The sequence below is a fragment of the Macrotis lagotis genome, chromosome X (assembly GCF_037893015.1).
Source record: "Macrotis lagotis isolate mMagLag1 chromosome X, bilby.v1.9.chrom.fasta, whole genome shotgun sequence".
Classification (NCBI taxonomy): domain Eukaryota; kingdom Metazoa; phylum Chordata; class Mammalia; order Peramelemorphia; family Peramelidae; genus Macrotis; species Macrotis lagotis.
Window position 1 is genome coordinate 497,410,149 of NC_133666.1, and position 16,111 is coordinate 497,426,259.

At 35.9% G+C, this 16,111-nt stretch overlaps 1 protein-coding gene across 3 annotated transcripts in view; it reads right to left on the minus strand.

Moving 5' to 3' along the window:
• LOC141499976 (myelin basic protein-like) overlaps positions 1–16,111 on the minus strand; it is a 47,216-nt gene that overhangs the window by 11,319 nt on the left and 19,786 nt on the right. The window contains exons 2-5 of one of the 3 annotated variants that reach the window (XR_012471807.1): positions 4,320–4,424; positions 3,439–3,474; positions 3,108–3,140; positions 1,475–1,520 (exon numbers count right to left, since the gene is read on the minus strand). Coding sequence is in view for 2 of the 3 variants with exons in the window: in XM_074202805.1 (XP_074058906.1) it covers positions 3,108–3,140; positions 3,439–3,474; positions 4,320–4,424 (174 nt within the window). In the remaining variant the exon portion in view is untranslated. The remainder of the gene's footprint in view (positions 1–1,474; positions 1,521–3,107; positions 3,141–3,438; positions 3,475–4,319; positions 4,425–16,111) is intronic. The other 2 variants (XM_074202805.1, XM_074202806.1) reach the window with 2 other exon arrangements.

Here is a 16,111-nt window from a genome sequence, read left to right on the forward strand (position 1 = left end):
TACCACAGATAATGAAGAGTTATGTACAGTTTTCTGGATGTGGGATAGCAGAGGAAAACTTCTTGATGCTATTTTTCTCCCTGTTATTCCCATGGCTTTGGAGAGAATCACTGAGAGTTCATTCCATGGGATCAAGCACTCATTTTCTAAGACATTTCTCCAAAATCTCCTTTATTGACTCTAAATCCTAGAAGCAAAGGCCTGACTTTTTATTATCAATATTCCATGAGTGATATTATATGACTGACTCATGTAAACACTACTGTGTCTGGAGAATTAAAAAATGAGTATCACATTCTGGGCAAGGGAGAGGCAAATGGTGAATATGAGCAGGCTGCAACATACAATGAGTAAAGAACTTGGAAAAACTATCATCAAAGAAATATATGATAGAAAGAGAAGATGGGCTGGTAGCGTGGAGAGAGCAAGGGATGACAGGTGGATGGCTCAGGGATCGATCCACTAGTCCCCTAGCAATATCAGAGGAAAGCAAAGGGAGGTCCCCAGAATGGTGGGCGGACCCCCTGTGGCAAACTTGTGAATGGACATAGCCAAGAGTCACACAGGATGGGCAGGTGTAGATGGGTTGTCATCAGGAAGGATCGTGGAGGTGAGACAAATAGATGATATCACATATCTATTTGGGTTTTTGAGGGGTTTTGCATAATTTTCCAAAAAAGCATCCCAGTTCTGCTGCTCTGTGTGACTTTGGGCAAATCATTTGACCTTATAGGCTTCTAGATTTACAGTTGGAAGAGACCTTAGTGATTGTCTCATTCCAATCCAGATAAGGAACCTGGTGACTTGTCAAAGGTCACTAAGGGTAGCAAACAACAGATCCAGGTTTCCAACTCAGACCCTCTGATTCCAAGTCTAGTATTCTTTCCTTTTTTCCATTCTATTTCTGGGGGGCCTCAGTTTCCTCATCTATAAAATGAAGGGTTTGGCCTTGATGGTCTCTAAAGTCACATTCATTTCAAAAATTATATCATGACCACAGTCAGTACTGGAAGAGACCTTAAAGATAAATTAGTCCAACTTCATCTTATAAATGAGGAAACTGAGGCTTGGAGGGTTTGATTTTCCTAAGGTCATACAGTTAGGAAGTAGCAGAGTTGGGATTTAAGCCAGATCTTGATGATAAATTCAGTGCTCTTTTCCCTATAACAAGTTGCCTTTAAAAAAAATGTATATTGGGGTTCTTTTCATTTGCCAATGTGATAGTCACTTATCTAACTTTTTAAATAGTTTCCCCTCCTTGTTTGTTTTTTAACTTTGTGAACTCTATTTGTCAGAGACATTTCTGGAAGTTTTTCCAGAAACTGTATAGATTTTGCCACAGGCAAAGTCCTCTGGGAGGGAAGGGGTTGGGAGGTAGGGTCTAAGTGTTTTGCAAATTTGTGAAGCAATCTGAGGAACTGATGAAGTGTTTAGATGAGGCCAGATTAGGATAGCTCTGCTTGTGGATACCTACAGTGCCAAATTTTCCCATCTCTGCTCCTCATGTCCCATTCCTTTTGCTGTGGAGAGAAGAAAATCTTCTATTGGACACTCCTATTTTAGGGAAACTGAAGTCTCCCACCCCCTCATAAATCCTGCTAAAGACTTCTCTTTGTATATCCACCCCACCACCCCAACCCCCCACCCACATCCCAGGGTCAGAGAATCAGGGCTCAGAAAAAATTTAAGATCACTAAAAAAAAAGGGGGGGTCCTTTCTCATAAAGTCTTACTGGAATGCTTCCTCCTGATTTGGAGGTGACCTTGGATTTTCAGACTATTCCAGTGGAGCAAAGCTCATACAGACTTAACCACACAAGAAAAGTCCAGTGACAGAATGCATGTCTGTCTTCCAGGGTCCACTAACCAAATTTGGAGAGGTTCCTCCTTAGAAGAGTAATCATTGGATTACTGTTTTTTTTTTTCCTAGCCACATTGGCTCATGAAGAACACCTAGGAACGATACCAACTGCTTGAGTGCAATGATGGAATTACTGTCCCTTGGACTCCTGAAATTTAAATAATAGAATAACTTAGAATTCATTCCAGAGAAAATTTTCTCAAGATCATTCAAAAATTTTTTTCCTTACAGTCATTTAGGACCTCCTGGAAGCATTCTGTTTTTATGTCTCCAGCAAAATGTATCATTTAAGTGATTCCTTGCCCCTTCTCCTGCACTTTATTAAGAGAATGGTACAGTCTGTGAGTTTGTGAAATGGGAATCAAATACAGCCTACTGTACAGTAGTAGCCAAAGGTATCTGCGTCTGTAGAGAATTGTATCTACCTCAACTGGGAGACCTTTGAAGAATAAGTGAGAGATCATAAGGTCATAGTCATTTCTAGTAAACAAGAGAGAAAAGGCAAACCCTACAATAGAGAGTTTGTTTATTGAGCCTTGTGGTCTTGCTCTCAGATGTCTAAAATTTCATTTTTTTACTTGATTTTTAAGTTAAAAAAAGTTTAAAGACAAAATCTTATTTTAAATGAAATTTTCTTCTTTTTCTTCTAATAAATGGAATTAGTTTTTCCCTCAAAAGCTCCACTGAAATGTCATGTTTTTTTAACTCTTTGTCAACACTGCTGCCCTCTTCCAGACCCCAGGATTCACTTCCCTCATTTCCTATACCTGAGAAAAAGTTTAAGTTGGCCAAATGAGGTGCTACCGCTCTGTATTATAAGACAAACCAGTGTTGGATAACCAACTCTGGTTTTATCTTTTCCCCATTCCTCCCATCCTTCCAAAAATAAAAAAAAAAACAAAGAAAGAAAAAGAAAAAGAAGGAGAGAAAGGTAGAAGAAAAGAAAGAAAAGGAAAACAGCCGAATCTTCCAGGTGCCTTGAAGGAGAAAAGATGGTGTGCTATGCATGAAGTGGGTTTGACCCACTTGCACTAAAGCAGAAGAGTTGAGTCACTATGGAAAAGGTCACATTTCCCATTCAGAAGCAAAGCACCCAGATTACAGCCACAAGCACACTGCTGCTTACAGGGAAGAAAAGGATTGAAATAGGTTAAGCAACTGAAAAGAAGATCAGAAAAGAAAAGTCAAATGGCTGCAGTGACTAGACAAGGCAGAGGGAGCCAAAGGAAAATGCAGTCATCACCTACCCAGCTAAATCTGCTGAGGGATAATCCTCTTCCCTATACAGGAAGAGAAAGAAACAGTGACATGGTCAACAAACACAGAGGAGATGGCTTCTCAAGACCCCACTGACACAAAGAGCCCAGAATCCAGTAAGCACAACATAGGCACTGCTTTCCACGTGCGCTGGCTGGCGATGAATTTTTCCTGAATGAGAGAGAATCAGTCTCCCTCCTACTTGCTTTAGGGACTTCCAGGGGAAAAACTAAAGAAAAAGGATGGCTTTAAAAAAAATCAACTCTGGCTACCCTTTTTCCACCTTCTCATCCCCATAGTCCCTCCAAGATCATGTCTTACCTTTCCTTGTCCTGCAGGTGGTGTCCGAGGTGACACCTGGAAGACAATGCAGAGTGGTGAAGAAGAGATCAAGGGATTGATGATTTCTCAGGACCTTTTTGTTCACTGCCCTTTGGGCTGCTAAGCATGCCTCAGCATTGCTACTCTATCTAAGTTAGGTAGTAATTATCTGAGATGCCTAGTGTCTGAGAAACATGAGATCCCAGCAATTCATGTCTTGCTGCTCCAGGTCTGAAAACAACCTACAGGACTTGTGACTTTAGCAATAGTTTGAAAAGCAACAACATTATTTTATATTATTTTTGTAATATTTGTAAGTTGCATTATAAGCTATTAAGAGTAGGGATTGTTTCATTGTTTTTCCTTTGAATCCATAGTATCTAGTCATAGTAAGTGCATAATAAATGCATGTTGGCTGTGTGATTGATGATAGTGTCATCAATATCAGGTGGGTTCTTTAAATAACAATCAATCATGAAATAATATGTTTCAATCAATCTAAGAATAACACTCATAAAATTATCATAGAATTTGTTTTAAAAAATAAAATAAAAAAAGCTATTCTATGTAATTTAGTCTCATGTAGTTCTCCAAATACATAGAAGGATCGATTTATAAAAGTAGAATCAAGAAGAGCTTGTTTTAAACTTTTGAGCTCTACTTGCTATGTATCTCAATGACCAATCTCACCTTCGGAATCAGGGCCTAGTACTTTCAAGATAGGAAAGCTTTTCTGCTGCTTGTGGTTTGCCAACAATAGAGCCATTCATTCCAGTACTTTCCTTCAAGCTAAGGGTCATGCCACAGAGCAATCTAATGATCAATTTGTTCCCCAACAAATGTCTTTCTTTTTCCAAAGAATCCACAAAGAAGTCACTTACAATGTTCTTGAAGAAGTGAACTACAGGGTTGTCATCATAACTGCGGCCATGCTGAGACTTCTGTGGCAGGGAGCCATAGTGGCCAGCTCTTGCATGGTGCAAATCCTGGAAGGCAAGATGGAAAGCTTAACATGAAAATAATGCAAAGTGGAGATGAACTAAAAGCCATAGAAAGGCAAGATTAGAGGGTTAAGAATGAATACCTGAAAAAAAAGCCTTTTTTTTGAAAATGTAAGCATTTTTCCAAATAAATGACATTTTTCTATTCTAAGGTAGGCAGTTATTCATTTTCCATTATAATATGGAAGAAATATACATGTTACAATATATATTTTATTGAAAACATGACCTGTAACTTGCTTTGGAATCAGCTTGTCTTTACAAATCTACTGGGTCTATATGTCTGTTGAAGTTACAATTTAGAGCATCAGACAATGGCTTATCCCTGAGTGTTAGGTCAGAAGAAGGGCAATTCTGTTTAAGGCCAAATGAAGGTTGAGGAAGACACACAAAGATATCATTCTGTTATCCAGGCTGTCAGTTTTGATGAAGGGAAATATCCCAGGAACTACCCATTGACTAACTAGTAAAAACAAAAGAAGTACCAGATCATTAACTCTGAAGTGGTTACATAGCATGAAATAGCCTTGGTCAACTGAAATGGATGTCTTGTGCTCTAACAATAATGGGGTCTGCACAATTTGGCACAATAACTGCCACATTTTGATTTAACAGGAGGTAAAGATGTAAGCACTGTTGGGTATGAGTGACCCATGGCAGATTCATGATCACTGGGAACCATAACTTTCTAGCTCAGTAAATACAGCAATAACAAGGGGGGCCCACAGTAGTCACTAACTGAAACCATTTCATCATAGTCAGTAAAAGAATGAATTCAGAAATAGAAACTACTGCTCTTTCAGAATTCATGAGTTCTAAGGACAATAATAAAATTCCCCAAAACTCAATTTTACCAATGACTTTTAAGATACATAAGAGGAAAAGAAAAAAGCAAGGAAGTCAATCATAGAAAATTCTATAGAAGAGGTAAGGAAGAAGAGATCAGCAAAAAAAAAAAAAAAGAAATCAGCAAAATAATCAAGGAAAAAAAGGTGAGTTGGTTATCCTGTGAGACCAAAGGATAACTAAAAGACAACCCATACTATCCCTACAAGGTCAAGAAAATGAACTATAAAGGTCCAGCAGGTAAAGTGGACTTTATGTGGTAGATGTATAAGAGGACATGAGCAGGGATGGGAAAATATGACTGGTTTGTGATATCTATCCACATCTCAAAGGTCATATATACATAAGATTGTAACAGTAAAGAGAAGAAATGAGTTCAGATAAAATACAATGATGTTTGGATGGGTCTGGGGTGGGGGGAACCCTTATTAAAAAGCATACCCAAATTAACATTTGGCAAGTAGGTGGCAAAGTGGTAGAGCTTAGGAACTAGAGTCCTTCAGTTCAAATCCTAATCTACATGTTTATATAGCTAGGTAAGTCACTTAAACTCTCTGAGCCTCAGTTTTCTCATATGTAAAATAAAGATTTGAAAAATAAGGTGGGTAATTTCAAATAATTTGAAAAATAAGAGTACCCACCTTCTTTGTGAAGATCTAAGGAAATACTAGATGTAAAGAACTTTGCGATGTTTTGAGTACTATGTAAAAAATATTTTGAACTATTTCTTGTATGCCCTTTTTTGCATTAGTCTGCCTTGGTTTTTCTCTCACAAGCATAATTGTATATAAATACACATGTTCTATTGCTTGATTGTGTTATGAATGTGCAAGAAAAAAGAAAAAAGAACAGAAAGACTTTCTATTTTATAAGTTCAGGTTAACTTGTCACAGCCATCATTCCATGAAATATAGTCAAACCACTCACTCTGTGCAATAAAAAACAATTTTTCCCCTAATGTGTTTATTTTTCACATTATTTTTATGAGAACTACTCTCTTTCAAATGGATGTTTTGATACAGGCAAAATTTGCAAGTGTGCCATGAGGATTTTGATATTCTTTTTTCTTGATTGTGGTGTCAAAAGTTATAGTATTACAGAATCCTGCAGGAATTGTTTAATGTTTCCAAACAATTCCAAGTGGGCAACAAAGTAGATTTCCATTGTTTTCATCAGCTTGGAGTAATTTTATTACATTGGGTTGTTATCAAAAAAAGGTGAACAGGAGCTGAAATAAACATTGACAACCAAGAGGAGAGTTGGCTTGATTTCTAAGGATAAAATTTGGACTCTACTATTAACAAAAAAGGGCATGTTTTAGGGCTAATGGATAATGTTTATAGCATTTCTAACCTTAACGAGATCAAATATAATTTTTTTAATTAATAGAATGAATATAAGTCAAATGAAATCTGGTTTAGGCGATCCCATGAAGACTCATGATTGGTTGTTTGTTTTCTGGTATTACTATCATTTCTCCTCAAACCAGTGCTCCCCAGCTAACATTGTTTCTGGCCTCTGTCAATGATACTACTATTCTCCCAAGTTACTCAGGCTTGAAATCTTGGAGTGAACTTTGATTTATGCCTTATATCAAGTCAAAGACAATACCTTCTCTTTCAAAATCACATATTTGCCCTTTCCTTTCCATTCACCCTTATCTAATCTTTTTTGTCACTTCCCAGACTATTGCAACAGCCTCTTAGCTAGTCTTTTTTAGTTGATGTCAGGTTCTTTTCAAAACTCTAATGCCAACATTCATACATTATATCTTACTCAAAAGGATCTGTAATCTCATCTACAAAAATCTTATCCTCAGCAATGCTGATTGAAACTCATTCATGAATTTTTTTAAAAAAATTAAAAAAAAAGAAATTCATTCATGCATACCCAACTTGTGCAAAATTGATCCTGGTCCTTTCTTTAGTGTGCCATTTGGAAGGCTACCCAATACACTGGAGGCTTTTCTTTCTCTTGATATTGCTTGCTCTCCCTGAACGAATGTCTTATATTATTCAATCATCTATTTTTTTTGATGGAACAAAGTAAGTAGAATTAGGAAAATAATGTACATAATGATTACCAAAAAAAAAATGAAGGGGAATGTTGTACAATTATAAAGAACATGCTTAGACCCAAAGAAAAACTATAAGAAAATGTTTTCCTTCACTCCTTTGCAGAGTCAAGTAGGTAGAGGTGGGTGGGATCCACAGGTGTGTAATATGGCATATGACATCAGATTTTGTCAATGTATTAATTTTGCTACAATTTCTCCACTTTTCCTTTTCTTAATTTTTTAAATGGATGGCATTCCAACTTTACTAATGTTTTTCTTTATATTTGAAATATCTGTCTGCTTAACCCAAATATGCCTATACTTCAAATGGAACGAGTCAGCATGCCTTTAGTACATGTCTACTGTGAGCAGAGCACCATACTAGATGCAGTGGGGGTAGAGTGGGGGAGAAGATAAGAAACAAAGTTTAGGTAACAATGAACCTTTTCCTTCAGAAATTTTACAGTCATGTTGGGATGGGGGGGTAGGGGAAAGTATAGGCATCAATAACCTACAATATTTATAAGCATGATGGATGGTTACAAACCAAAGTGTTGAATGGGGTTTGACAAAGAAGGGGAAGGCTTTGAGAAGGAGGTAGTGCTTGGCCTGGGCTTTAAAGGATGACTAGGAAAAGATGGGGAACTGTGGAGAGGATGCACATTGTATTCCTAGAGACCCATGAAGTGCCAGTAGTAAGATATGAAAGGGGCCTGGAGAGTGTCTGAGAGTAGGACAGGGAGCTGCCCAGTATGACTAAAGTATATAATACATGGTAGGGAATAAGAAGAGATATGGATGAAAGGGAGTATGCCTAATGGATTTGCAGTTTCATGGTATTTATCTTCTTTTTTTATTGTACTATGTTATGGAAACACTTGTTTTATTCCATAAGTTAAACATAAAATTTAAAAAAGAAAAAAGAGAGGCATAAGATGCCATTAGATACCATAAGATGGTAGAGAGTCTGGAATGCCAGGAAAAATAGCTAGAACTTGAGAAGTAATGAGTCATTTAAACTTTAAAAAAACACTATTAGTTACTTAACAGGACTTAAATTTAACAAATATTGTTCTGGAAAAAACTGGATGCATGAATTAGATGCACTTGTGGGAAGGCCCAGCTCTAATTTCTCCCTGAAGACTTCCCTAAACTAAAACAAGTATAGTCGGTAGCATATAGTTTAGCATTTAGCTGTCTATTATTATCTTGTAGAGCTGATTCCTGTAAGCCTGTGTCTTTAGCAAGATCAGCAAAGTGACCACAATACAAAGAATATGTGGCCCATGCCTACCTCCTTCACTGGCTTCTTATGAGGTATGTGAAAACCTTTTGAAAAAGCATGAAGTACATAAAAATGTAAGGCATTTCATTATCAACCCACAGAAATGTGATTAGAATTACATAGACTTCATTCAAAGTGCTTGACCTCCTCATGAGAAGACTCCTACAGAAAAGAGGACTTTCAGATAACAGACTAGCATGGAAAATAGCAAAAGCTCTTCAGTTAATGAGCCTAGGGGCTGCTGGGAAATGGTTCTCTTCAAAGCTCTTTAGCTCTTAGGGTTTGGAAAGTGTGCCCAGAGAGGTTATTTACTAAACACTACCCCCGTGGCCTGAAAGAATTAATGCATGCTTAAAAAAAGAGCATTTTATAAAGTATGATGAACAGGCTAAGAAAATAGGAGGCATTTTTCACATGCTGAAAATTATTTCCTAGCTATATAGTCAAGGTATTTTTATTCCAAACTGAGTCACAGCCAGCTTTTGATGAATTGTAAACAAGTTATCTTAAAAATGAGAGGAAAAAAGAAGAAAGAGAGAGGCGGAGAAATAGAGGGAGGGACAGAAAGGGAAGGAGGGAAAGAAAGAGAGAGAGAGAAGAGAGAAGAAGGAAAAGAGAAGGAGAGAGGAGAGGAGAGAAAATATTCATAGAATAATGCATTCCTTTATAATGAATTTGCATAAGGAGTGAAATAAAGTATAAATATGAAAACTAGTGCTTGATATCAGTAATGATATCAGAAGGATACAAAGATGAGTGCTGGCTGATGGCTTTGTAGTGTAGATGATTGGTTACTGATTACTGCAGTCACACTAAAATTTCAATGTATATGCATGTGGAAATGTTTTTTTTTTAAATTTGCTTTTATTTCAGTTCTAGATAAAAAGGTGAGTATCATAATTCAGGATACAGGATAATTATAAATGACATAACATATATATTTATATATAAAATCCAGGTCATATACTTACATAATACTAAGACAGCTGACTTCATATAACACTTAGTGCTATGTTTTTTCACATGGTACTTTGTGGACATCATTTCTTTTGATCTTCACAACAACCAGGGATTTAGTAGTGTAAGGAATATCATACCTGAAGAAACTGAGGCTCATAGATAGTAAATAAGGCCAGAACTTACACTGAGACTTGTGATCCCCAATTCAGTGATCTTCCTATTCTTAAGATGACCAAATAAAACATGGTATAATGACTAGAGAGTTGACTTCAGTCAGAGAGAACCCCTATATTCTCCTGCTAGTGATAACATACTGGTTGTATAACCTAGGGCAAGTCATATGCCATCTCTCAGTGCTTGAGCCCAACCTCAAAGACAACAAATTGCAGAGAAGTTATACATTAATAGAAAAAGGACCCCACCAGGAGCTCCCTTCATGAATAAAATAAAAATTTCCTGTAAACATATGTATAGTGTATAAATATATAAGAAAAAATATATAATACATACATATTACAAACTTTGTACATATTATACCAAATAGTTTTATTATATAAATACTATATAAGTTTAGATAGGTCAATGTACATATAAGAGAAACTTGAAATTTTATCAGTTTGGAAACTCTATTGGAATAAAGATTTGTAATTTCTCTCCAATATTTAGTCTCCAAGAGGATTTCAGGAACACTGAGCAATTTCCCCATTGTAATAATGGTAATAAATGTACAACCTGGGACTTAAACCCCAGGACCTTTTCTCTGGTCTACTTCTAAATAGTACCTAATGAAGGGCTGAGTGTTTAGGAGTAATTAATAAATATTGGTTGAAGGACTTTGGTATTTTGAGAGTGAGGATTGTTTAAATATTTTTTCCAATTTTGACTAATCCCTGCTCTAAGAATTGTGTTTCATACATGCAATAGATTATGCCACTCTCAAGATATTCCTTTTAGAATACAAAAAAGAGGAAACACAGATGTAATATTATTATAATAAGCTCCAAGGATCTATCCCAAACTGAAACTTTGTTGTCCAGAATTTTTCATGAAATAAGTAGACTGGAATATCTTTTTTGTTGTTATTAAAGAGAGATTCTTATTTCACTTGTTTGTTAATGGTTTTGACCTATAATTATATTTGTTCTTTAGTGAATTTAATATGAACCATCATTTTGTGGCTAGAAATAGAAGCAGAGAATGTGGAAGGACCACCCCTGAGTACTGGCTGAAGAATTTAAAATAGTAATTTAGCAGCATTTCTTTCTGGTGCCCTTTCAAATCCATCTTATTATTTGCTTCTTCGTATGCCTTAAAACAAAGCGGTGAATCCAAGGGTTAAGAAATTCACCCTTAGCTGATAAAGCAAGAATGTCAACTAATTATGGGAGCATCTTCATTTGGTCCTTTTTTACAACTTAAAGAAATGTTTTTCAGCACCATGTATAGTAAGTACTGTGGGATAATCACAAGGGTGTATAAACCCAGGAAATGGGACTATTTCATTCCTCTTTTGAAGCTTTTTAAATGAAGGTATGCCATTAAGTCATAACTCAACCTTCCTTAATGGTCCCAAACTAGCACCTACCTGGCAATTGATGACTTCATTTTCAGAATGAATACAAGCAAGAGGACATTATTATGTTGAAACCATTTGAATGGTCAAGCACCTTTTGAAGAAAAGAAATTAATGCCTTTCTGCTCTGCTGAATTCTGTTCATAATCAAGACAGTCACAGGCAGAGGAAATTGTACCTTTGGGGTGACTTATCATGGAGTCATAAAATTTAAAAGTCAAAAACCATCTAGTCCAATCAAACCCCAGAGAAGCCTACCCTATAACAAACCTGACAAGAGGTCTCTCAGTTTTTTCTTAAAGTTCTCCAAGGAGATGATGCCCAATACCACTTCTTGAAGCAACCCATTACACCTGTGGACTTTAAGTTTTCCCCACAAAGTCTTTTCACTGCCCCATTTTTCAGTGTTTCCCTATCTCTGGGTTTCTCTTTAAAATCATACATTGTCCTGGAACGGAAATCTCTAACTACCTAGAGGGACTTTCTCATTTTGTTTTCCCAGAACTGAAGGGATTAGGCCCCCAGAGAGCCCTGGAGAGAGACCAGAGTTGGAAAAAGGAGGGAAGAATTACTAAAGGCACACTTTGCCCATTTTCTAAGTTTCCCCAGGGTCAGAATTCAATCTAAGAAACACTTGGAAATAATTGAAGCTATCACATTTTGAAGTGCAGTTGTTGAAAGCTGGCTCTATGGGAATGACTAAACAAATTGCAGTTATATAGGCTCATAGGATCACAAATTTTTAGCCGAAAAGAGGCTGCCTTAGATGGGTGCTTATAGTGTTGTTCATAGGTGTAAAGAGTTAGGGTTTATGGTTAGGGTTAGGGAGAAAGTTTGGGAAAATTGTATAAAATGAAGAACTGCAGTGTGAGAACCTTAAGCACAACCAAAATAACACTACAAATAGTGACTACAATGATGTAAATGAAGACAATACAAAAGGACAATATAATTTGGTCAAAGACAGTGGACAATACATGTATCAAATGACAAAGGTTAAGAAGCAACCCTTCTGATAAGAAACAAAAGTAGAAAGTGTCATGTGCTGTGAGTCACACAGGCTCTTTTTGACCTTTTGTGTCACTTTTCAGAGCATGTGTATTGTGGAGGCTTTGGGTATTTGTTGGAAACTTGTTTGCTATATCAAAATAAAATATCCTTAAACATTATTTAGTGAGTCTTTGTCTTACAAAATTTTGGAGTTTCCTTGAACAAAGAACTTTCCTAATTTTCTGATTAGGCATTTTTAGATCAGCACTGAGATGTATTTAATTTGCTAATTGCTTACTGTTACCTTAGCTTTTACTGCAAATCTCAAATCAGTTTAGAAGAGCTAATTTTCCTGAGATGAAAGATCAAAGGAATTAAACAGACTGCAAACTTTAGGATAATAAAAAAAAACACCTGTAGACAGAAACTCAATATCTAAATAGATTTTAGAATGATTTTGAGGACTGCATTTGTACATTATGGATTGAAGTAATCATAAAACATATTGATCTGAAGAGGATCTTGAAAACAAATAATCCAATCCCCTTTTCATACAGTTGATGAAGCAAGAGACCCTCATTGCTGAGTAAGATTTAAATGGGTTTTTTTTGGTTGTCTTCTTAGCTGGAAGTGAATTATGTAAGGAGGTAGAATATCAATGGTGGAAAGAGAAGCAGAAAACTTTAAGTTAAAGCCTAATTTTGCCCTTTGTGTTTTTGTGATCCTAGACAAAACAGATCATGATTTGGGGCCTGAATATGCTGACTTGTAAGTGGGAACTGGCCTGATCTCTTTGAACCCTCTTATCTCTAACTTCCTGCCCTTCAGAGTTAGAAGGAATCTTCTTTTGAGTTCATTAAGTGAAAACCCACTTTCCCTTGCTCCTAAAGTTTTTTAATCCCCATGTACAACTATCTGATTGCTTAATATAAGAACTTGCAAAGGTTAAAAATTCCATTTAAAGAAGTCATTTATTGTGTCGCCCTATTTTGCTCAGCCTGAGATAATGTTCTTCACCAGCAAGGGGAGCTCTTCTTCATTTCTTTCTGATTTATTCTCCTTTAACTAAGAAGACAATATAAAGAAATTCTCATCTCAATTTCTCTCAAGTTGCTTTGGGGCTGTGAATTGTTCACTTTTTAACTAATAGCAGACTAGTATTCCTTTAATATGAAATGAAAATGAATCCCTTTGGACAGTATAAGTGGAATTGTGAACAAGGGTTTAAAACATTATTTCCAATGAGCTATTCATTACTTCTCAAAAAAGAAAGTATTCAGCAAAGATTAATAGCCACTGCTTTTAGTATTTCTGTATCAGGAAGAAGAAGATGAATGTGAGGGAACAGAAAGTTTGGAACTCCTTCTCCTGGAATCCACAATTAAGCAGATGGAAAGAAGAAAAAGAAAACGGGGAGGGGAAGGGGGTGGTAGTAGCCTTAATAGAATGAATGAAAGAGAAGAAATAAGGAAAAAGAAGGAAAAAAGAAGAAAAAGAGAGGAAGCAAGGAAATGATAGAACAAAAGAGAAAGTATGAAAGGAGGAAAGAATATTTATCATAGGCATCTTACCCTCACACCATTTCTTCACTCAGAGTGTTCATGGATTTGTGGCTTCCAAAAGGTGGTCAAGTAAAGATTTTGATTTATTTTTCCCCTTCCTTTTCATCTATCTTTTGGTCTATAGGCCTCCTCTTTCTTTTAATGAATCAATGATACTGAATGAATGATAACGAAGAGAGAATGTAACAATAATCATTCTAATAAAGCCCTGGTATAGTGGTGATTAAAACTGAAATTTGCCTGAATAGTCTCCAAATTCTTTGAAGGCACATGTGAATTAAACATAAGCTATTATCTGTGACTGTAGTAGCCAAAACTTCCTATTGACCAACCCTCTGTCTAAGAGTCATAGAATATAAGACCTGAAAAGGATCTTAGAGACTATTTACTGCAATCTTCTCATTTTACAGAGGGGAGAGAAACTGAGGCTTAGAGGGGGAAGTGATGTCATTACAATTTAATGATAGAGGGTCTTAAAAATAAAATCTCTAATAATATGGAAGGTAATGAAGCATTTTACTTATATCACCAAAGAGAGATTAAATTGTGTTTGATATTGTCAGTGTTCTAGTTTATTGAAGATTGATAATCGTATGATCTACCTCATAACTCTTTTTAATCAGAATACCTCCATTGTTTCTCCGGGCTAGATAACAGAATGTCTTACAATCACAGAACCTTATATTTGTTTATCCTGTTTGTTAGACAAAAATCCTGTGAGGTAAGAGGTGCTGTGAGGGCAACAATTGTTATTTCCATTTTACAGATTTAAAAATGAGGCTCAGTGATTTGCCCAAGGTCACAAAGGTAGTGCCTGGGGGATCAGACCAAGAACTCTGGCACCTGATAGTTTTTTTTTTATTTTGGTGATTTTTTTTAAACATGTTTTGTAAGCATAAATTTAGGTTCCAGGAAAATCCTAGTGAAGATAATTATGTTAAAAATGTGTCCTATTCATTGCTACCTGTTAGCAATGTATTGCTAACTAGTATCCTCTCTTTAGTTTATTATCATAGGAGCTTTCCAAAATGTTTAATGTACTCCACATGACATCTGGGAGGGATTTTGTGACTTGAATAATGGGAATTATATCAACTTTCTACAGATCCTTGCAATTAAGTGACATTGATTGTATGATCACACAAGTTGTTAGGAAGGTATAAGAGGAAAACTTTTTTTTTTTTTTGGCCTTGAGCTCCATTTTAGTGACCTGTCCTGGAATAAAATGTAAAACTAGAAACATATTAAAGAGAAGTAATTAGTATCACTCTTTTAGCTATGGCAGTTATTAATTTATTGGATAAGGAATGTAGTTTTAATTATTCTCTTTACTTTTTAAAGCATAAACCTCTAATTATTTGGGTAAACACCAATAATTAAATACATACAAATATATTTGGTTATTGAGTTTCTACTAAATTTAAGATTTCTCAGCTTCACTTTATTTTGAGGATTATGTTTAAGGATTAGTCACTGTACCACCTAGCTTGTAGTCAGTGTTTAATAAGTTTTTATTGACTGATTGATTGAAGTATGAGCCTGAGAAAGTCTCTTCCATCCCTTTAAATTCTACTGTGATTTTAAATAGCAATGGGAAGTTTTGAGGTTAGAAAGAATATCCTTAACAGGGGATCGTTAAATAATTTCTCTTTTTATCCTTCAGTAAACAATGATTTACACTTTAACACAGGAATTAGACCTATTTACTAGTATGGGTAACTCTTAGATGAGAAAATTCCCTCTATCAGCTTATTAAGTTCTCAGAGTATTGCTTAAGTCATCAGTCAACTAGCATTTTTGATGTGTCCTAAATGCCAAACACTGGCGATACAAAGAAAAGCAAAAGATAGTTCCTGCTTTCAAAGAGTCTACAGTTTAATGGGGGTAGACAACATGCAAACAGTTATATAACAGGATAGACTGGGGATTATCTCAGAGAATTTATTACATATAGGGAATGAGGCAAAGGGATGTAAGTGTCTAGGACACTAGTCCTAATGAGAATATTAACTTGGATGATGGTATGCTCAGCAGAATAGGAAAATACAGAGAAAGGACAGTTTTGAGGGATATAAATAGGCTTGATTAGGAATATGTTGAGTTTGAGAAGTTAATGGGAAATCTAGGTGATATCTAGTAGTGACTAGAGAATCAGAACTGGAATTTTGGTGAAAGATTAGTAATTGTTATATATAGGTAGAGGAGTCATCTTTGTAAAAATGATAATTGAACACTGCCACCCCCCCCCCATCTATTATGGATTCTGACCCAGAAAGGACTTTAGAGGTCATTGAGCCCAACACCCTTGGAGACACATGTTGAAAAACAGAAAGGAATACAGACTTTAACAAAATAGTAATAACAATGACTTTTGCTAGCCTCTTCACAGTCTGCAACTAC